Source organism: Cynocephalus volans, chromosome 14 (genome assembly GCF_027409185.1).
Source record: "Cynocephalus volans isolate mCynVol1 chromosome 14, mCynVol1.pri, whole genome shotgun sequence".
NCBI classification, from domain to species: domain Eukaryota; kingdom Metazoa; phylum Chordata; class Mammalia; order Dermoptera; family Cynocephalidae; genus Cynocephalus; species Cynocephalus volans.
Window position 1 is genome coordinate 94,365,673 of NC_084473.1, and position 21,931 is coordinate 94,387,603.

The 21,931-nt window shown below is 39.8% G+C and overlaps 1 protein-coding gene across 3 annotated transcripts in view; it reads left to right on the forward strand.

The window, feature by feature from the left end:
• Positions 1 to 21,931, forward strand: part of LONRF2 (LON peptidase N-terminal domain and ring finger 2) — a 42,230-nt gene that overhangs the window by 4,489 nt on the left and 15,810 nt on the right. For 2 of the 3 annotated variants that reach the window (XR_010021662.1, XM_063078311.1), the window contains exons 2-9: positions 3,059 to 3,177; positions 10,797 to 10,919; positions 12,094 to 12,240; positions 15,886 to 16,087; positions 16,437 to 16,536; positions 16,806 to 16,920; positions 20,018 to 20,139; positions 20,914 to 21,072. Coding sequence is in view for 1 of the 3 variants with exons in the window: in XM_063078311.1 (XP_062934381.1) it covers positions 3,059 to 3,177; positions 10,797 to 10,919; positions 12,094 to 12,240; positions 15,886 to 16,087; positions 16,437 to 16,536; positions 16,806 to 16,920; positions 20,018 to 20,139; positions 20,914 to 21,072 (1,087 nt within the window). In the remaining 2 variants the exon portion in view is untranslated. The remainder of the gene's footprint in view (positions 1 to 3,058; positions 3,178 to 10,796; positions 10,920 to 12,093; positions 12,241 to 15,885; positions 16,088 to 16,436; positions 16,537 to 16,805; positions 16,921 to 20,017; positions 20,140 to 20,913; positions 21,073 to 21,931) is intronic. The other variant, XR_010021663.1, reaches the window with a different exon arrangement.

The following is a 21,931-nucleotide window of genomic DNA, read 5'->3' on the forward strand; positions in this document are numbered from 1 at the left end:
GTTTGATTAATTCAGTGTCTAGATGGAAAGGGAATTTTATTCATGTTGGACTTTGGTAAAAGCAGACTTCAGAATGTGAGGAGTAGTGATTGAAATGCATTCATTGGAAAAGAATGATTAAAAATAAATGTAAATGAAATGTTTTAACTCGGGAAACTTCAAGATTAATTAAGCATATGCAAAGATACTATAAGCAAAAGAATAATGAAGAAATATTATTTAAACAGAAAGAATGTAGTTGGTTAACAAGTCAGAAACAGGCCTATTTCAAAGACCAGTAAGAGGAAAATGTGATTGAAAAAAGCAAAGCACGAATAACATCAGGAATGAAGAAGATGCATAACTTCATGTATAAGAGAATATTGTTAATAGACTTTAAAACTTATATGAAAAGGACAAATATAAGGAAAATATAAATTATCAAAATTGATCCAGGAAGAAGTAAAAGCCTGACATGGACCAATAATCATAAAAGAAATTGAAATGCTACTCAGGGATTTTCTTCTGCTAAAAAGGCAGTAAGGTCAAGCAAGTTCTCACAGACTTTCTGAGATTAGTTCCCATCTTATTTAAGATCATAGAAAAATATGGGAAGATTTTCATCTCATTTTGTAAGGTTAGAACAATCTTCATAGCACATTCCAGTAAAGCTTGCACAGGAAAAAAATTATAGTCTAATCTTACATATGTAAATAGATGCTGAATTTATAATTAATTTTTTTTTGTATTTTGAGTCCAGCAGTATGATACGAGTTAAGGTTAAGAAGAGCTTATCCTAGGAATATAAGGATAATTCAGTATTAGACAAATCTTAATGTAATTCACCACAACAGGTTGAAGGAAATGTACTACATGTAACCTCTCAGACACTAAAGAGCATTCTATAAAATTCAACACACTCTTGTTATAAAGCCCTCATAAAAAACTAGGAATAGGAGGGAACTTAACTAACTTGATAAATATTCTCTCTCAGAAAACTGTAGCAAACATACTTCATGTTAAAACATTACACATGTTCTTGTAAAATTCAGGAATAAGAGATTTTGCACTATTACTATTATTATAATATGAGAGTAAACAGAAATAAGAGGTATAAATGTAAAAATGAAAGAATCAAAGCTAATTGTTTGCATATGATTTGCTCATTTAGGAAATTCAAGCAAATCAACTGGCAGATGTTTGAAGTAGTAAGTAACTTTAACAAAGTGGGAACAGGATATAAGATCTTCATTCTCACACAGATTTGTAGCAGGTGTATTTCCCAAGATCAAAGTATAGTTCCAGTAGCATTTTTTTTTGAGATTTCCAAAATATGCAAAGGAGAAATATATCTCAAAATGCGTTTAACTGTGCAATTGAGGAACTTTCACCTAATCTTTTAATTGGAAATGATTAATCGACAGTTATATTTAGTATATAATTACATGCTAAAAAAAAAAGCAAATATCGAATTCTAATAGAATTTTATAATGCCTTCCAGACAATGAAAATGCTCAATTTAAAATCATATGCTTGTGCATTTATATCCGTACTTCACAGTTCCTATGTGCAATTTCAGAGATGAAATACATAAAATCTCATTATAGATCATAAGTAACAGATGAACATTTTCAAAAGATTTTGATGATAGCAAACACTAACTTTGAAACTTAACTAAGGAAAATGTTATCTCCCTCCAGAAAGAACTCCATTCTTCGCATTAGTAGATCTGCATTACAAAAACAAAAATGCTAAATTACCATTGTTAAAGTATTTTGAATTTCATCAATAAAAAAATTCTGTGGAAATTTGGTTTCTCTCTTGTTATATCCAGGTACCTGCATAATATCCTACAGTTTGGCTCTTGGCCTGCAAAACCTAAAATGTTTACCATCTGGGCTTTTATAGAAAAAAGTTGCTGACCCCTGCTCTATCCAGTTATCCACACCAAGCAATGTCTTTCTTAATAGTTCAAATTTTATTGTTTGACTCCTGCTGTTTTTCACTTCTTCCACTTTTTGCTTGTCATATTTTCTATTACACGTATGTAGGGATAACACATTTATAAGTAGTTGCTGCTCATCATCTCTTGAGATAATGTCTTCTTGCATGAGTTCTTTTTATGCAGCTTGCTTGGCTACCAACATAAACTAAAGGGAGGCATACTGGCATTTGGAAAGGACCAAGTGCGTAGTTTGAGAGTCAAGGTCAAGGAGCAAACTGAAAATGTTATTACGTAGAGAGATGAGAACACATCTTAGGTGCTCAGAATATCTGTTGACCAACTAAAATGCATGACTGTCACCCTGTTACCAAGATCTTAGGTGGGTATAGGTAGAGTGAGCCAGGTCCAGCAGTATGAAAAATGGCTGTGATCGTTCTGCTTTCATGAGGTCTGGCTTTGTCACTTTTCCATGGTCTCCTACCAAGCCAACACTTCATATTACTACAAGTCAGTTCATCGAGTCACTCTTGGCTACTGTGTAGCAGGGCTTCTGTCTATAGAAGCATGTGAGTAATTATCAGGATCTCTTCTGTTTGAGTATTCTAAGGAAAGGAAGTTTCTTTTCTCTTGTCTCCACTTAAGAGAACATGCCATGGGTACAATTATGGGGGTACATTGACATCCACGCAGTTGTGTAGAAAAAATAAATTATGTTTTACTTTTCTGTTAGTTTCTTAAGCATGAATTTCCTTGTGTACTTTCATGAGTTATTTCAAATATCTTTTAAAAATACCAAGTTAGAGCATTAAGATGATTCAGGTTATTATTGGAGATTGTATAGCAGCTAGTGTGTATGCAGGGGTACTCACTGGCAGTCTGGTTTTTCTTGGTGCATTTTGAAGTCTTATTAATCTTCTGTTTTCCTGAGAGAGGATCGATAAAATATACTTATCAAACTAAAATGTACTTATCAAACTCTAAATATGACTGGAGGAATTATTTCTTATTTTGTCTTTATGCTTATTTTCTAATTTAGTATTATTAATGACTTTAAGATGATTTATTTATTTTTTAAAGGTGATTTATTTTTAAACGCAGTCATTTTTATTTATTTGTCTTCCTCCTGTCTTTTAGCTCCTGATGATAATTCATTGTTGCTGCTGCGAGCAGAATTATACTTAACCTTGAAAAACTATGAGCAGGCTCTGCAGGATGCCAGTGCAGTTTGTCAGAATGAACCTCTCTTGACTAAGGTATTTGTATTTGTTGGTTTTGGAAATAACAAATGTTAAGTTCATAGGATTTGCTTATGAATAAAGTGAGAAAATTGTGATTTGGTACGTATAGACAGTGTACCTTTTCCCCCAATTATAGTAGGCTAAATTTAGTAATCCATACTAAACCAACCCAATTTAAAAGTCCAAGTCTCCAACTGGATTTAGATAAGAAACACTAATTTAGAAACCCTTAGTAGACATTTAGCTGAATAGCATGCTCTCTTGAAAAAAATACACTAAAAAGATATACAAACAAAATCATTGAATTTTATGAAAGTATGAGCAAAAGAAAATATTTAAAATTATAATTTAAATAGGAAGATCCCATAATTATTATTATATGAGCATATCAATTATTATATCAATCATTATATCAGCATATCAATGACATTTGTGAAAGGGTTAACTTTTGTGTATTTTAGACTAATTTTAGTCTCTGTGTTTTGGTTGGAAAAGTTTAATATTTTTTTCTTTGCTGACACAAAATGAACTTTGCTGATCTAATAATGATAGCTTAAATTGTACTTAAAGAAGTTTTAAAAGCCAAAGAATAAAAGTAGATTTTTCATAAGTCTTTGAATTTTAAACCTCTATAAGAAATTTTTAAGTTTTAAAGAAATTGTGATAAAATTAGTGGCCATAACATGCTCTATTAGTCAGCTAATAATTAAAAAATTTATTCTCCTGTATGTTATTTTTTATCATCTTTGCTTTAGAAACATTGAATAGACATTAACCTGGGTTAATAGACAAGGTAGGTGTAGCCCGCCCGCCCCTCCTTAATTCTTTCCTTCCTCCCTTCCACTCCTCCTCTCTTCCTTTCTCTGTGCCTTCCTTTCGTATTCCTTCCTCTCCCTTCCTTCTTTCTTTCTTTTTTAATTTGGTGAAATCCTTTAAAAGGAAATGTTTTCAGATTAGATTGAGTATAGAGTTGGACTTGCGGGTGATCGCAAGGATGGGAACAGATGTTTGTTGGCTCGAGCTCAGAAATTGATTTTGTTGCTTGTTTGCTTAACCAAAAAGGTATTGTCTATTCCAATTTCTGATGCCTTTTCTCTTATCCTTGATTCATTCTTTAAAATTTAGTTTTTAAATGACAAAATTATATGTATTTATTGTGCACACCATGTTGTTTTGAAATATGTATCCATTGGGACGTGGTAAATTGAGCTAACTAAAATATGCATTCCCTCACATACTTCTCATTTTTGTGGTGAGAACACCTGAAATCTGTTCTCTTAGCCCTTTTCAAACATATGATCCATTATTAACCATAGTCATCATGTTGTACAATATAACTTATTCCTCCTGTCTAACTGAAATTTTATATCCCCTGATCAACTCTTTCTCTCCCTTTCCCTTCTTCCTCTGCTCTTCTTCTGAGGTGATTTCTGTCAGTAATGATAAATGTTAATTATTATGAATTATAAGTAGTATTTCTGACTGACAATAGACCTGCACTGTCCACTGAAGCTAGATTCTTCTCCACAGTACTGTTCTGTGAGCTAAACACTTGGCAGTGTGTCTCTGACAAAAGACAAACCTTAATTACTACAAAATTACATGGGTAATTGTAACTTTAAGGGAGGCAGCAAATGAATATAGTGTTTGAGAATGTGGCTATCTATACCTTTAGGGTTTATTGCAAATCTGTGGACCTCAATTCTTGACAGTTGCCTAGCCAAGAGCAGCTTCAGCAGAAATGTATCCTAACGTTAATTACTTTAAGATAGTACAGAATAGCAATTTATTCCCAAGTTTATTATTAAAACTAAGGATGAGGGAAGAAGTGATGTTAGAAGGTAAGTTGGAGGGGTAGGGGGAAGTAAGTTGATTTTGGGAGAAGACTGAATTGGCCGAGTGTGGTTAAGATGAGATGGAAGCACTTTTAGAACCAACCTCAAGGTTCCAGTTGGGGAATGTTAGAGCTGTGCGTTTTATTCAAGCAAAGCTACCCTTTCAAGTAACCAGTCCTGGCTAATATTCATGGCTGATGATTCAAAGCTTTTGGAGCAAATGGAAGGAAGCCAGTGCCAGCAAAATATGTGCCCATATTCAGAAATATATATAGGTCCATGATCAGTTTTATCTTAACCAAACAGGGAACCTGTGAGACGTAAAATGATTTAAAATCTAGTTAATTCAATAAATAGACATTTATTGATACACTGTGGTATCAAAATTGCAAGTATTGAGATTATGTGTGCATGTGTGAAAAGCTGTAAACTGTGAAGTTCTTTCTGTATATAACAATATACACAAAGATAAGCAGAAAGACCAGATTTAGAAGCTACTGAAACCTGAGAGTCCAGGACCTTTTCTAGCATAAGGCATGAGAGGGGTTTTAGTGACTTTGTATTCAAAACTTTTTATTTTTTCTTAAAAGGACCTTCCAAATTGTGTAAAGATTCAGGCTCCACAAAAGCTGGATCTGCTCTTATGAAAGGAGAATAAGAAAATTTTAACTTCCGGTGCCCATCATAAATTTAAAATGTTTTATAGATGAATCACTGATGGCCTAAAGTGCATCTGAGGCTTTTCAGGAAACTCAGGGATGAAACCGATGATTTGTTGTCCAAGATATTAGTCATGTCTTTTGAAATGGCTGCTCTCCCAGAGAGCTGGAAGATAAGTGATGTAGTTAACAGTTAACGAATGTTAGGAGAGATGTTGGCGCTGGAGATAGAAATTGGTCACCTTTAGGACCTTTGTGATATTTAAAATAATGGAGGAAGAAGTCAGTAAAGTAGGGACCTGAAAATAGACCTTTACATGTGGCCGTTGGTGCATACTAATGCCTTGGAGCATTTTTAAACAGAGATAAGGATGGGAGACATAGGGAATTAGGAGATAACAAATGAAGTGCATGCATTATGCTTTTCCTTCTCAAGAGATCCAATTCAAATGACAGTAAGGAAGGATGGTTTACTTCTCATACCAGCAAAGGGGTGAAGTGGTCATCTGAACCCCAAAAGAGGACAATTATAAAAATTGTATTAAAAAAAAGATACCATAAAGCATCCAAACCAAACAGAAGCTGAAGAGTTGAATCTCAAAAACTTGTACATGAAAGGGAAAAAAATTGTGATTTTATGGCTTTTTAGCCCAAGGGTTCTGTTCATCCCCACAGCTGCCCCTACAAAAGGAAACAGTAGTGGGCAAAACCCTCAGCATCACCACCTAAAAGTACCAGAATTCTGAGTTCAGGGCTGGTAGAACATCTGGAAATGTGTGGTGGCAGAGGAGAAAAGGGGTGGGAAAGAGAATGTCTTGGTACCACAAAAATTCAGAACATAAATCTCTGACTCACAGCTAAATTGTGCATGCATGTGAGAGATGCAGAAGGCACAGCAAAGAAGTTAGCATAGACCAGATAGAAATCTGTTCCTAAAAGATAGAGTGACAGGGACCCATATCTGTGAATTTAGTGGGTTTTGTTGTTGTTGTTGTTGTGTTTTGGGGTTTTTTTTTTTTTTTTTTTTTTTTTAACTGAGTGCATTCTCCAGTAGTGCTCATCTCGGGCTGCAGAAAGCTTGAGGTGTCAGAGTACAGAACCCAAATCTAACAAAATAGCTGGATATTAGGAGATTTCCTGAAAGCAGGGAAATCACAGAGTAGGTGAGCCCCAGTGCTTGCCAAATCCTGTCTTAATGCCAGATTTCTTAGACATAGGGAAAAACCACTAGGTTTATAAAGGAGCAGCAGAAAGACATAAATACAGAGCAGAGATATAAGCAGCTCCATAGGTTGCAGTTGAAACCAGGAAAGTTAACTGCCTGTTAAAACAAAAGCCTAGTAATCCTCAGAACACAAGAAAATGTACAGTTGATACAACATATTATGTACAATGTCTGGTTATAACCAAAAATACTAGACGTGAAGAAACAGGGAAGTGTTGAGATATACTCATGAAAAACAGTCAAGAAGAATTATCTGAGTGGGCTCGGCACAGTGTCATTCACACCACGCTCAGCCAGTGAGCGCCCCGGCCATCCCTACATAGGATCCAAACCCGCGACCTTGGCGCTATCAGCACTGAACTCTCCCGAGTGAGCCACAGGGCCGGCCCCACAAAAAGACTTTTAAGTATCATTATTTCATTTGATAATCTGTCTATACTGATAGACTGACAAAAAGAAATGCAGCTAAAGCATTTGATAAAATTCAGCATTCTTTATGACAAAAACTCTGAACAAACTAGGAATAGCAAGGGAATTCGTCAATCTGATAACAAATATCTATGAAAAACTTTACAGCAAACATTGTACTTAACGGTGTAAAACTGAATGCCTTTCCCTTAAGACCACGAAAAAGAAAAGATATTTGCTTTTAGCACTTACCAGTAGTGTATGGGAGGTCCTAGCCAGTACAATAATGCAAGGGGAAAAAAAGAAGAAAAGACATACATATAGAAAGAAAAAAGTAACCTGTCCCTATTCAGAAGTAATAATATTGTCTAAAAAGAATATCTTAGGAAATTTACAAAAAAATCTCCTGGAATTATGAGTCTCACAAGGTGGCAGGATACAAGGTGAATATGCAAAAAATAAATTGTATTTCTCTACATTAGCAAGAAACGATTATAAAAATTAAATTTGAAAAACAGTACTATTATAATAGTATAAAAAATGCCATGCTTAGAGATAAAGTTAACAAAACACCTACAAGACCTGTATGTTGAAAACTATAAAAACATTGCTGAGAGAAATACCACCTAAATAAGTGCAGAGATATACCAGGTTCATGAATCAGAAGATTCATTATTAAGATGACAGATGTCTCCAAACTGATCTATAGATTCCACACAATCCCAATCAAAGTCCCAGTATGCATCTTTGTAGAAATTGACAAACTGTTTCTACAATATATATGGAAATGCATGGTACAAAATAGCCTAAACAATTTTGAAAAGGAAGAATGAGGTTGCATGAAGTACAGTGCCTGATTTCAAAACTTACTATAAAGCTACTGTAAAGAGATCCCTATGATTTTTGCTTATGGATAGACATATAGATCAATAAAACAGAAGGCAGTCTAAAAATAGACCCAGACATATGTGAATCAATTAATTTTTTATAGAGATGCTGAGGTAATTCACTAGGAAAAGAATAATCTTTTGAGCATTTTTTGCCGGGGGATAATTGAATATACGTTTGCAAAAAAAAAGAAAAAGGAAAAAAAGAAACTTCACGCTTTCTTTACATCACATATGAAAATTAATTAAAATATCATAGACCTAAATGTTTAAGCTAAAACTACAAAGTTTCTGGGACAAAACATAGGAAAAAAATCTTTGTCACCTGGGGTTAGGCAAAGATATCTCAGCCAGGGCACAGAAAGCACAAATCGTAAAAGAAAAAGTTGGCAAATTGGTCTTCATCAGATTTTAAAACTTTTGCTCATCAAGAGATCCCTTTACGAAAAGAGAAGGCAAACAAAATGGGTGAAGCTATTAGCAAGGCATATATCTGATAAAGGAGTTGTATTTAGAATATATAAAGAACTCTTACCCATTCAGTGATAATTTAAACAACCCAATTAAATAATGGGCAAGGGATCTGAGTAGAAACTTCACCAAAGAAGACACGTATATCAAATAAACTCATGAAAAGATGCGGCGTACCACTGTTCACCAGGGAAATGCAAATTAAAACCTCAGACATACCCACTAGAATGGCTTAAATTTAAAAGACTGACTGTACTAAATGTGGACAAGGATGTCCAGCAACCAAAACTCTCATTTGATGAGAGTAGGAATGTAAAATTGTCCAGCTGCTTGGAAAACAGTTTGGCGGTTTCCTTAGCATTGAGCATACACTTCCGTGAGACTTAACCATACTCATAGGTATTTTCCCGACAAAATTTTTTTAAAAATATACACAAAGACGTGTATGCACATATTTGTAGCAGCTTAATTCATAATAGCCAAAGACTAAAAATAACCCAAATGTCCATCAACATGCAAATGGAAAAACAAATTGTGATGTACCCATACAACGGGATGCTACTTGGTGATAAAAAAGAAGGGAATGTTGCTCTATGCAGCAACATGGATGAATTTCAGAAGGGTTACACTAAAGGAAGGCACACAAAAGACTGCACGTGTGATTCCATTTATGTGAAACTCTCAAAAAGGCAAAACTGTAATGACTGTATATGACTATATAACGACTGTGTATGCCTACAATGACTACAGTGGTTACTGGCCCTGGAGAGGGATAGGGGTTGACTTCAGAGGGCATGAGAGAATGTTTTGGGGTGATGGAAATGTGTTATATCATGAGTGTGGTGGTGGTTTTATAATTGTGTACCTTTGTCGAAACTTGCCACGTTGAACATTTAACATTGGTGAATTTTATTGTATATAAATTATATGTGACAGTAGGGAAGCGTAAACAAGGGTAGGTCCTTAACTAAAGAGAGTGAGGAATATTTATGGGATTACAAAGTTGAACACATTTTTTGGAACGTGGATGAACAGACGGAAGCTCAGAGGACATTACAGTTGAGATGGGAGCTGAGCTCGTACTGTAACAGAAACCTTAGAGAGGATCCATGCTCTGAGGCTAGCAGGAAGAAAGGAGGCTTGCTTGATGGTTCCCGTTCACCGCCCCACGCAGAGCAAAGTGGAGGAAAAAAAACCATAAGCCTCCCCTCCAAAGAATTCGAACAAACTACCTGGGGAAAAGTATGGCTGCCAGTGCACTGGCGATTCCAACTGATTAAGACCGTTGAAGTCTTGATGTTTGGGCTCCCAGCCTAGGGCCTGGCTTTCCTGCCCCATCCCTGAAAACGAAACCTTCCAAATAGGTCTCAGCCACATAGGCAAAGGACCCAGTCAGTCTTTCAGCACTGAGGTCTATGAGGAAAAATGTCTTATCAACTCAGTGGCAGAGAAAACCTGCTGGAAACAGTCTATCTTTTAGAAATATGAACAAAGAACCAGGGATCAATGCGAAAAAATCCAAAAGCACAGAAGAGAAAGACTAAAGTGGTTAGAGCAGCTGATCCCAATGGAAATATAATACATGAGTCAGTAAAAAAGAAACAAACAAATACTATTTTCACAGATTTGAGAAAATATTGTATCCATAAAACGAAATGATGCAGGAGATTACTGATCTGTGTTGCATTTCGTTTGCATTTCGTTCTTTTCTCGTGTGGCACTCGGTGTATTGTGCTGTGTATTATAGCTCTTCCTAGTCCTGTCTGCCTTCTCTCATGAGACTGTGAACTCCTTGAAGGCATAAATAGGGCAGTAAGCTATAATTACTGAATGAATTTAAAGTTGGTAGACACCAGTTCTCTCTTAGCACGTCCCTTCGAACTGCTTTGGGCAACAAATTCCAGGAGCAGTGACTCCCGTGTTCTGATTGTAGATTATACTTATGAGATATTGAAGTTTGCTTAGTTTCCAAGGCAGGGAGATGTTGTAGACCTAGAGCCATCCTTAGTGGGGATTTGTTCATTCTACTTAATATGAAATTAAAACAAGTAGTTCTAATGATATTTTCAGTGTTGTTTGTATTCAAGCACATAATCATGGTTTTGGGTTTTTTTTTTTTAATGTTTACTTTCTCTTTTGGTGAATCCAGGGACATCATATAAAAGCTCAGGCTCTTTCTGGATTGGGAAGAAGTAAGGAAGTGTTGAAGGAATTTCTCTACTGCCTTGCTTTAAATCCTGAATGTTGTGCAGTGAAGAAAGAAGTGCAGAAGGTATGATTTCTGTTAAATGACTTTCTCCTTCTACACTTTGTGCCCAGGTTGAGTAACCTCTGCACTGAAAATAAACAAGGAATGTAATTCCAAATGTTCATGACAATGTGATTAAAAAGACGTAGCAACAGTGATAAGGTTCAGGTGCTTGGTAACTTCTGATTAGGCGTGATATTTTTGTCCATGGATAAAGCAGAGTGTTTCATGAGACAGCATACACACATCTCAGTACTGCTGAAATATGACATGTATTAGGTGAGGCAAGGTCCCTATATGAGGCTGGGGAGGCAAAATGTTTTTTTCCAGAGTTTGTAATTTCAAGTTTTGAAAATTATGGTTCGTGTAGGAGCCATATAAAAGTCATTGAGATATGTGGAAACTATCAATTCACCTATATAGATGGACCTGTTATTTTCAGCCAAGCTTTACCAGCATGATACAAAAGTATCTGCTCTTCTACTCCTTGTGAAGTCATACTTAATGTAGGAATCTGCCTTATAAAAAAGCCTATGTAATAGCTACCTGATCTTCTACTGATCAGGAGTCTTTGTTTTTATGTCAGTGTTTCCCTATATTAATACTTTATCGTCAAGTTCTACTGTGTACAATTCTGGTTTTATTTTTTTGGTGCAACAGAAAATGAATCAGTTCTTCCTTCCACAGTTGAATCCACTTTAAATATTTGAGAACAGTTCTTATCTTTTCCTGAAGTCACTCTTTAGGCCAAACATCCTTTACTTGTAGAACAGAGTCTCTAGGGTTCCCTCCTCTGGATGCATTTTAGTGTACCCCAAATTTTAGCACCTGTGGGTGATCACGGCTTAGATTTAATCTGGGGTCCCTGCAACTGCTATGCCCCACTTTTATCTTTTATCTATGAGACTTTTAAGGGAGATTGTATGCAGCAGATGTGTAAGAACCAGACAGAAGGAAGTTGTAATGGTAAGACTAAGACAGGAAGGGATCGGAAGCTAAAATGCTTAAAACATTGACCACGGTTTCAAAAACATTTGAATTTTAAAAGACTGGCAGTTGGAATATGGTAATTATTCTTTTCAATTTTTTTAGGTCTAATTGGCCTTATAGTTTCCTCTGAATCTTTAAGGCAAGGCATATTATACATTTTTCCAAAAGTGTCCTTAAATATTTTTTTCTCTTCTTGGCAAACTTATAGGTAATGTGTGAGGTGTTTTTTCCAGCTTCAGAAAATGAGCATCAAAATTTAACATCTTCCATCCAAAGCAGATTAATGTCTCAGTGTCACAGCCATGTAAACACCCGGTCTCCCCTGGAAGAAGGTGGAAATGCAGGGAGTTCTGAGGTAAGACGTGCATGTTTGTCGGGATTCTCTTGATTAAGTTTTATGTGATGGCTTCATTTTAAACATTTTACAAGTTATTCAGAAGACATTGTGGTGTACCTTAGACATATGTATTTCCCAAGACCAGTTGTAGCTTCTCAACCTGAGAGATGAAACTTTTACGTGGATCCAATGGAAGTAATAAAAATGATTAAAGATAGGCGGGAATCAAGATGGCAGAATAGATGGTCCGCAGCGTTACTCTCTCCCATAAATCAGCCACTTTACAACTATAAAAATGTAACATCAGCCAAGCCGGGGCAGCTGGAGCTCAGGGGAAGAGGACGAGAGACCTACGGAGTGCATGAAGGTGGGAGAAACTACGAAGAGAGAAAGAAAGAACTGCTCTGAGCATTTCGGGCCGCAGCTGCTTTGAGGCTCGAGCTGCTGAGCTCATGGAGCAGGAGCCGGCAGAAGCCACGGCTGTGCCCTTTCAGATGGAGTTACTTGGAGGTGGCAGGGGAGAGGAGGGCCTTGGTGGCCCCCAGGACAGCAAGACCACTAATAGGGTTCCCATGGACCCACAGAGGAGTGAGGAGCCAGAACAATAGAAAAATGGGAGCTGTTCAGAGGCTGGTGAGTCATTGCAAGGGACCTGCGCAGGGCCCGTCCCATGGGAAGTGTTTGGAGCACAGGCGGTGGGGAAGATGGGCCCACCGGGGGAACACTGGGACACAGCAAGGACAGCCGATCTGCCCCCCAATCAGCACAGGACCACTCAGAGGAGACTGGTCAGGAATATAGAATTGCATGGGATGCAGTTTGACGAAAAAACTCAGGCCCAGATCAGAGATTCTACAGAACACAGATCCACTGGGTCTCTGGAGAGCCAGAAGTACCTATAAGATCAGCCATTAAACCCTGAGCTGCACAAAAAGCCTTCCCTAGGGAAACAGCAGCAAAGTAGCAATTTAAACAACCACACACTCAAGTACTGGTTCCCACAGGAAGTTCCCCCACGTTAGAAGCAAAGGACAAAAAATTAGGTCCGGGCCAGGCACACCACCAGCACCTTGGGGCCTGCCTGGGAACCGGAGGCTTGGATCTGGGGACCGGACCCCACTCTCACTTCCAGGCAAACAACACCAGTGCCTCAGGGCCAGCCTGGAGACCTGAAGCATGGAGAAGGGGACTGGATCCCCCCTCCCACAACCAGGCACACCACGCCAGCACCTCAGGTCCTGCCCAGGGACCTGAGGCAGGGAGAAGGGGACCAGACCTCTCTCCCACAATCAGGCACACAGCCAGTGTCTTGGGGCTCACCCAGGGACCCAAGGTATGGAGTTGGGGACCAGACCTCTCCCACAAACAAGCACATGGAGCCAGGACCTTGGGGCTCACCTAGGGATCCAGGGTATGGAGTTGGGGACCAGACCTCTCTCCCACAACCAGGCACGACATGCTGGCACCTTGGAGCCTACCCAGGGACCTGGGGTAAGGAGAAGGGGAATGGTCCTCTCTCCCACAACCAGGTACACCGCACCAGAGCTTCAGGGCCTTCCCAGGGACCCAAGGCATGGAGAAGGGGAACTGACCTCTCTCCCCAAACCAGGCACACCACGCCAGCACTTTGGGGCTTTCCCATGGACCCAGGGCATGGAGAAAGGGACCGGACCACCCTCCCACAACCAGGCACACTGAGCCAGCACCTTGGGACCCACCCAAGGACCTGGGTTATGGAGAAGGGGACCAGACCACTCTCCCACAACCAGGCACACTGAGCCAGCGCTTCAGGGCCCACCCAGGGACCCGAGGCATGGAGAAGGGGAACAGACCCCCCTCCCACAACCAAGCACACCACGCCAGCACCTTGGAGCCTGCCCGGGGACCCAAGGCAAGGAGAAGGGGAATGGATCTCTCTCCCACAACCAGGCACACTGAGCCACTGCTTCAGGGCCCACCCAGGGACCTGAGGCATGGAGAAAGGGAATGGACCCCCCTCCCACAACCAAGCACACCACGCCAGCACCTCAGGGCCTGCCCAGGGACCTGAGGCAAGGAGAAGAGGAATGGTCCTCTCTCCCACAACCAGGCACACTGAGCCAGCGCTTCAGGGCCCACCCAGGGACCCGAAGCATGGAGAAGGGGAACAGACTCCCCTCCCACAACCAAGCACACCACGCCAGCACCTTGGGGCCTGCCCGCGGACCTGAGGCATGGAGAAGGGGACTGGACCTCTCTCTCACAACCAGGCACACCACGCCAGCACCTTGGGCCCCACCCAGGGACCCAGGGCATGGAGAAGGGGACCGGACCACCCTCCCACAACCAGGCACACTGAGCCAGCACCTTGGGGCCCACCCAGGGACCTGGGGTATGGAGTCGGGGACTAGACCACCCTCCCACAACCAGGTACAACATGCCAGCACCTCAGAACCCACCTGGGGACCTGGGACATGGAGAAGGGGACCGGACCTCTCTCCCACAATCAGTCACACTAAGCCAGTGCCTCGGGGCCTGCTTACGGTCCTGGGGCATGGAGAAGTGGACCGGACCACCCTCCCACAACCAGGCACATGGCGCCAGCACCTCGGGGCCTGCCCAGGGACCTGGGACACAGAGAAGGGGACTGGACCCCTCTCCCACAACTAGGCACATGGCACCAGTGCCTTGGGGCCTGCCCAGGGACCAGAGGCATGGAGAAGGGGACCAAACACACCCCACAACCAGACATACTGCCAGTGCCAAGGAGCATGCCAAAAACAGCACCCCCACGTGGGTGGCCCACCACAGCCACCACAATAACCATGGCTGCTGCAAAAGTGGCTAGACGTCACAACCACCATGCAGATGGTCTGCCAACCACTGGAGTGCATTGACACAAGGAGAGTCACCAGCAGCGACAAAGAAAAGAAGAGGATGTCTCTTTCCACAAAACCCATTTCAGAGTGACAGAAGAAGCATCTGCTCTATGATAATATTGGGGGACCGATCACATCTCTCAGCATTGGACAGGTCATCTAGGCAACAAATTAACAGAGTAACCATTATTCTTTCAGAAGGAGAGAAGAAATCTAGAGCAATTAGAGGAGGGAGGGGGAGGGAATGGAGGAAGAGGAGAAATTGGACAAGGAGCATAAAGAATAATTACGGTTTGTAACAATATATATGCTAGTAATATTGATTTAATCAACATATCTCAGTGTTCAACCCCCAAAATATGTATAACTGATTTTGATTCAATAAATAAAATAAATTAAAAACATTTTTTCAAAATGATTAAAGATAGAAAGGAAGAAACTTTGGAACACTTCCACAACCCAAAATATCAGGAGACCTGAAAGTATTTTGGCTTGGAGAAAAAGCAGAGAAATGAGTTCAGTATATGATAGATGATATATTTATGTGTGTGTACGTATGTATTTATATGTGTGTGTATATATGTATATGAAGATTGGTGTTCACTTACTTTGTCTCAGGAAGAAATGGTCCTGTGTTTTAGTGTGAAAAGTATAAAGCTCACCTCAGAAGCTAATAGACAAGACTGATTATGAAGGAAGAGTGTACGTCCTTTTATCCAAAGATTTCTAAGACAGGCTACTGCACACTTTTTTTTCTCTTATGCTGTGATTCCTTTAATTTGAGATTCTTCTCCTACTTAACCAGAATCCGTCTGAGAAATCTGATGTGCTTAGAAATACCAGTTCTTCAGTTTTATCTTTTATACTGGGTCTGCACTTTGAAGAGGATAAAAAAACATTAGAAAGTATCCTTCCAGAGGCCCCAAGCTCTGGTTTAAAAAGACAGCTTCCAAATGACATGGTGGATGCCCAGGACCTGAGCACTCCTGGAAAAATTCCCAAGAAAGGTCAGTAAACTGTTTTGTCATGGAGTTGTGTGACTCCAGAGTGATAGAATGTTAGCCAGTATTCAATATATTTTTAAAATTTTTACACAGATGGTTTAAATTAATAAAGAAATGAGTATATCTGCTCTATAGAACACTTTTGATGACGAATCCTGCAAGGACTTCATAGTCAAAAATAGCATAGAAAATTTAGGTATAATTTTAACTTTTGTTTATGATGCCTTCCAGATAAATTATTGCTGTCTACTGTTAACTAGACTATAGCAAATTTTGTCCCAAGGAAATACATTTATTGCATGCTGTTATTGAGATGGTCAGGTGTTACTTACAGCATTTTAAATTTTTTCAGATATGGATTCGTCACCTCAAAGGAGCATGAACTCTAAGATAGGAGAAGGTCCAGAGTTCTCCATCGATGTAACTGACTTTGAGTGTGCCCTCTGCATGAGGTAGGACACACGGAATGCACATAGCTCCTTAAAGATTCAGCCTTTCTGAAATTTATACCTACATGGGATGGGCTTTTTATTATCAAGGAAGTTATTTATGTACCTTCAGTAATAATTGATTTCTTTTCTAAAAATTGGATAAAATTGGAAAAGGATATAAGTGATTTCTAGAGCAGTAAGGGAATTACAGAAGGAATTCTTCTAAAACAAATAGATGATATGAAAGTCCCTTCTGGATATTTCTTGCTACAACACAGATTTTTTTCCAGGTTGCTCTTCGAGCCTGTCACTACACCGTGTGGACATACATTTTGCCTAAAATGTCTTGAGCGCTGCCTCGACCATGCCCCACATTGTCCGCTGTGCAAAGACAAACTTTCGGAAGTAAGTATATTTTGTGAGACGCCAAGACAGCTGCTCTTCTCAGTCCTTGGTAGATGCTCATTTCATGTCTTGCTTTGCTTCTACTTCCCACTTGTTAAAAAAAAAAGTCGGATTTCTCCACTCAAAGATAGGGCATTTTCCATCCCTTTGATTAATCAAAAAAAAAGAAAAGAAAAGAAAAACACAAGGAAAGTTTAGATACAGGAATACCTAAATTTCATGGAAACTTTCAGGTATAAATTGTATTTGAGATAGATTGAAAATAGCTAAAATTACTGAGCCCTTACAACCTGTTAATTATACCTGGTTGGGAGAACATCATGGTGCACTTAATATGTGCCAAGGATTCTCTCCTTTACCTCTTCTCAAGGTGGAGTCACGTTACAGTACAGACTGAGTATCCCTTACCCAAAACACTTCAGGCCAGAAGTGTTTCAGATTTTAGATTTTTTCTTTTTTTTTTTTGGAATATTTGCAGAATACGTAACAGGTGAGCATCCCTAGTCCAAATATCTGAAGTCCAAAATGCTTCAAAATCTGAAACTTTTTGAGCACTGACATGACTCTCGAAGGGAATGCTCATTGGAGCATTTCGGATTTCAGATTTCTGTATCAAGGATATTCAACCTGTACTCAGTTTTGCATAGGAATGAAGACTTGATCATTTCTGAGTATTGTTAATAAGTTCCTTTAGTGCCCTTAACCAGTTGTCAGTTTTTGTGTTTGGTCACATCAAAACCAGTAAAACAGGTCCCATGGGGAAGTTGTTGAAATATATTTAACCCAAATATAAACTGTTAAATCCATTTATATTAGGTATGGCAAATACAATGAACAAGGTTTAAAAGCTGAGGGCTTTCTGATCAGTTTCCCAAACAGGGTATACATATCAGTTGTACTGGACTCTGGTCCTGTTAGTGCTACTAACTTTCCATGAAGCATGTTATTTAACATCTTGGGAGAGGGGTGTCTTCTTTTTCTTCTGATCCATAAAATTAGACTACTAATATATGCCTTAATTACCTGCCAGAGATTAAACTCACTGAATGCATTTTGTGTAGAAGAGTTGGGTTTTTTAAAACAAATTTACAGTAAAATTCATTCTCTTAATCTGACATGGGAAGATGAAATATTATATTTGAGTGAATTCTTAAATAATTGTAACTTTTTATTTTACTGCCAAAACTTGTTAAAATAAGTAGTTACAATTGAAACCTTTCCAAAACGTTTTATGTGCATGCTTGCTCATTAAGTCGTGTGCACACTGAATCTTTCTGAATTGTTGAGGCTTCTCATTGGGCATGCCAGTTATTGTGCTGTGTGCTATGTGTCGTGGTGGTGGATACTTCCCAAGTCTACGTAGCAGTCTCCTCTGCGGGTTCCTGTGTAGTCCTCCCCCGTGTTTGCTGTCCCTCCCTGCTAGCAGAAGCATGTGCCCTGCTGCTTTGTTGTACACAGGCTGGCCTGGGCCAGAGGGCTGTGGGTGGTACTCCTGTTCGCATGAGAGTAAAATGCACATGTGTGTAACCACTGTTGGTAGCCCAGGCCTTCCATTTCAATGTTGCCTTGTAGGGGCCCGTGTGAAGAAGTGATACCTGGAGGTTGGCACCAGAACATAAGCTCCTTAAGGACAGAGACTTTATCTATTTTGTCACTGTAGTTTCAGGGACCGTAACACACTAGAGACTCTAGAAATCTTTGTTGAATGCATGGATGAATGGTTATATGCAAGCTATGCATAGGTTGCCAATGTTCCAAAAGGTAGAATATAATAAAATAAAATAAAATCCACAATCATAATTTGATCTTTCATCAAGGCAGAAGTCTTAGACTTCCTCACAAGCACTATTGCAAGCATGAATCATCAATTATGTATGTATCTACAGAAATCTTAGTTAACATAATGCCAAGTAAAACAAATTTTATTGTAGTACTCTTCAATAAAAGGATATCATAAACTAACAGTTTATCAAATATCTATATCATCAGTAGTGACAATTATGGGCAATTTTGTGAATTAAGTAATGGCTCATTTCTACCAGTTACTCTGTTACAACAGTTCTCAAATATAATCATTTCCAAATGTTGAGCTCCTAGTTCTCAGTCACAGCAATACTTTAGCCTGTTTCATACCAGCAAAGGGGAAACTTGGTCATATCTCTAGGACTCACCCAGATGTAAGTGTGTTAGAAATATGTAGAGCCATCCTGAACCCAGAAATGCAGCAAGTTACCAAAGGAAGAGCTGAGCATTGCAGCCTGCCAGGGATGGGGTCCCAGCTGTGCCATGGTGGCTCTGCACTGGTCCCTTGACCTTTGAGACCCAACTTTACTCATGCAGGGTGGGGGACACCTACACTGTATCTCTATCTTAAGGCCTAACCTAATTTCTGTGATGCTCCTGCAGTCGTACTGCATGTATTTAGAACATTAGTGAAAAAGAGCTGTGATTTGCTAGTACGTACGCCTGCAGTAAAACGATGCAAAGTGTACACACACACATGCGTTTACACACACGGTACTAGTTCTTCAGCTGCATTATGACCCTTCAGCCTGTTGATCCTGGCAGTTTTCTGTTGAGTCCACCTACCTTCCCTTCACATCCAGCTTCAGTCCCTGCCTCCCTCACTCCCTTCCACAATCCAAGTAAAGTCAGCTGTTTGCCTTTTACATGAACCCTTTTAAGTAACTCAGCAAAGCTAGAGGAGACCCACAAAATTGGGAAGATTGGACATTGTGGTTAACTACTTTCCTCTCTTAGCTTCAAGTTTTCACCATCCAAGAAGATGGTTTCATGGTTCTCTTCTCTCCCTCCCTGTCCTACTTTGATTCCTATTCCCTCACTGACGTTGTGACACTTGATGGAGAGTGTAGATGTGTCAGGATTGGACTTGCCTCGTCCCTCCTCCAGGTGAACACCTTCTCCTGTCCCTTTCTCACCGTGGCGGAGCTGCCTGTCCCTGTTCCAGGCTGAGCCACTGTCCTTGTCTCCCCAGAGATTTCACCCCACCTCCTTGTTGACCTTTCAGCCTGGGTAGCTTGGTCCTTTAGAATTAATTACCGTGTGGTGTCACTTAACATTTTATTTTTTGTTACAGTTGTTGGCAAGCAGAAATTTTAATATAACTATTCTGGCTGAAGAATTAATATTTCGATATCTGTCGGATGAATTGTCCGATAGGAAGAGAATTTATGATGAAGAAATGATGGAGCTATCAAAGTACGTGCTCATGCTGCTGTGTGCACTTGGCCTTGAGTTTAAGTTAAAGAAGAAAATCCTTCTTAACCTCAGGTTTCCCCCAGCTTTTTCTTCTTGGTAGAGAAATGAGAAAGCTTCTAAATGGAAAAAAAAAATTAATTGCAAGGAGTTTTTGCAAATTTAATTGCAAGAAGTTATGAGAGATATTTCAAAAGTGTGTTTTAACAAAATTATGGAGTTCTTTTTTGCATCAGATATTGAACATTTTCAGAATTGAAGAGACTATTTAGAAACAGAAGTAGGAGGTGAATGTAAAACTAGAAGGGAAAGTAATACCCAGGGTTGCAGCTCACACCAGTCTTGAGAGTTGCTTTTCATCTTTTAAAGTGGGTAAAGTTTTGTGTTATGTTAACCGTTACCTGTGGAGATCTTGTCGTACTTCCACTCTTTTCTGTTTAGAACTCATGTCCTTTGACTACTGTGCAGTTTTTGTTTTTATCAGAATTTTTTATGGGATTGTAAGGTTTGTTGCTTTTCTAAATAAAGTAATAAAATGAGCATGTTCTCTCTCATCAAATCAAATCAGATGGGCATGGCGGGAAACCTGGGTGAGCCAAGAACTTTCTCATGCTGTGGTCCTCGGCTTTTTTTTCCCCCAGTTAACACTGAGTCAGGTCTGAGGGTTTTGTTTTGAGAGGGTTGAAGTTGGCTAGCTTTTGCTATTTTAGTGACTAATATCCTCTTCTATTTCTAACAGCTTGTACACCTAAGTTAACGTTTCCCCTTGCTCTGCAGTCTGACCAGAGATGTCCCCATCTTTGTGTGTGCCATGGCCTTCCCCACTGTCCCGTGTCCACTCCACGTCTTTGAGCCCCGCTACCGGCTTATGATAAGGAGATGCATGGAAACTGGCACCAAACGGTTTGGCATGTGTTTATCTGCTGAGCATGCAGGGTAAGAGCTATCAGAATTCAAAGGTCCTCATTAAGTGCATACTCTCATTTTTCTTGAAGAACTATTTAGGATGATGTTTGAAATTCTCCACTGCCTCCCATGACATAACAAAGTCTAAGTTCAAGGCTGTTTGTAACGTGATCCCATCCTTTCCTTCTAGCCTCATCTGCTCCTTCCTTGCAAACCTTGTACTTGCTAGTCCACCACCATGTGATTTGCCCTCTCTGACCACAGCTTGTGCTTTCATACCTCCATGCTTCCCTTTGCCTGCAATTCTCTGCTAGCCCATCTATAGACAAATAAATATGGTCCAACTTTTAAAGTCTAGAAAAATTTCTACGTCCTCCAAGAAAAGTGTCTGTCTCCAAAGCCATGAAGTTTTCGGTCCTATAAAAACCCACAGCCCTTGGTTGTTATCTCTCCTTGTTTCAAATCACTTGTCTAGGGGAGAGTGTTGCAAGTCAGCAGTCAGCTCACTCTGTGGGCCGATTTGGGGACTCAGGACCCTTCGTATCCCTTAGGACTTTGTCAGCCCTGCCTGGTCATGGCGAGGTCACTACATCCAAGTTCTAGCTGGTGGAGGAGGCCCACGTGCTCTCAAAGGACTCTGGAGAACAGGGGCCACCACGACTCTGCTCACACACTACAAAGGAAGCTGGGAAATGTAGTCTACCCACGTGCCCAGGACGAAAACAGGGTGGACTGTCAGGAACACCCAGCAGTTTCTACCTATAAATACCTAGGAACAATCTTTTCCAAAATATGTGCAGCAACTTCATGGAGAAAATTCCAGAACTTTATTGGAAGATATTCAAGAAGCTGTAAATAAATGGAGGAAAATACCATGTTCATGGATGCA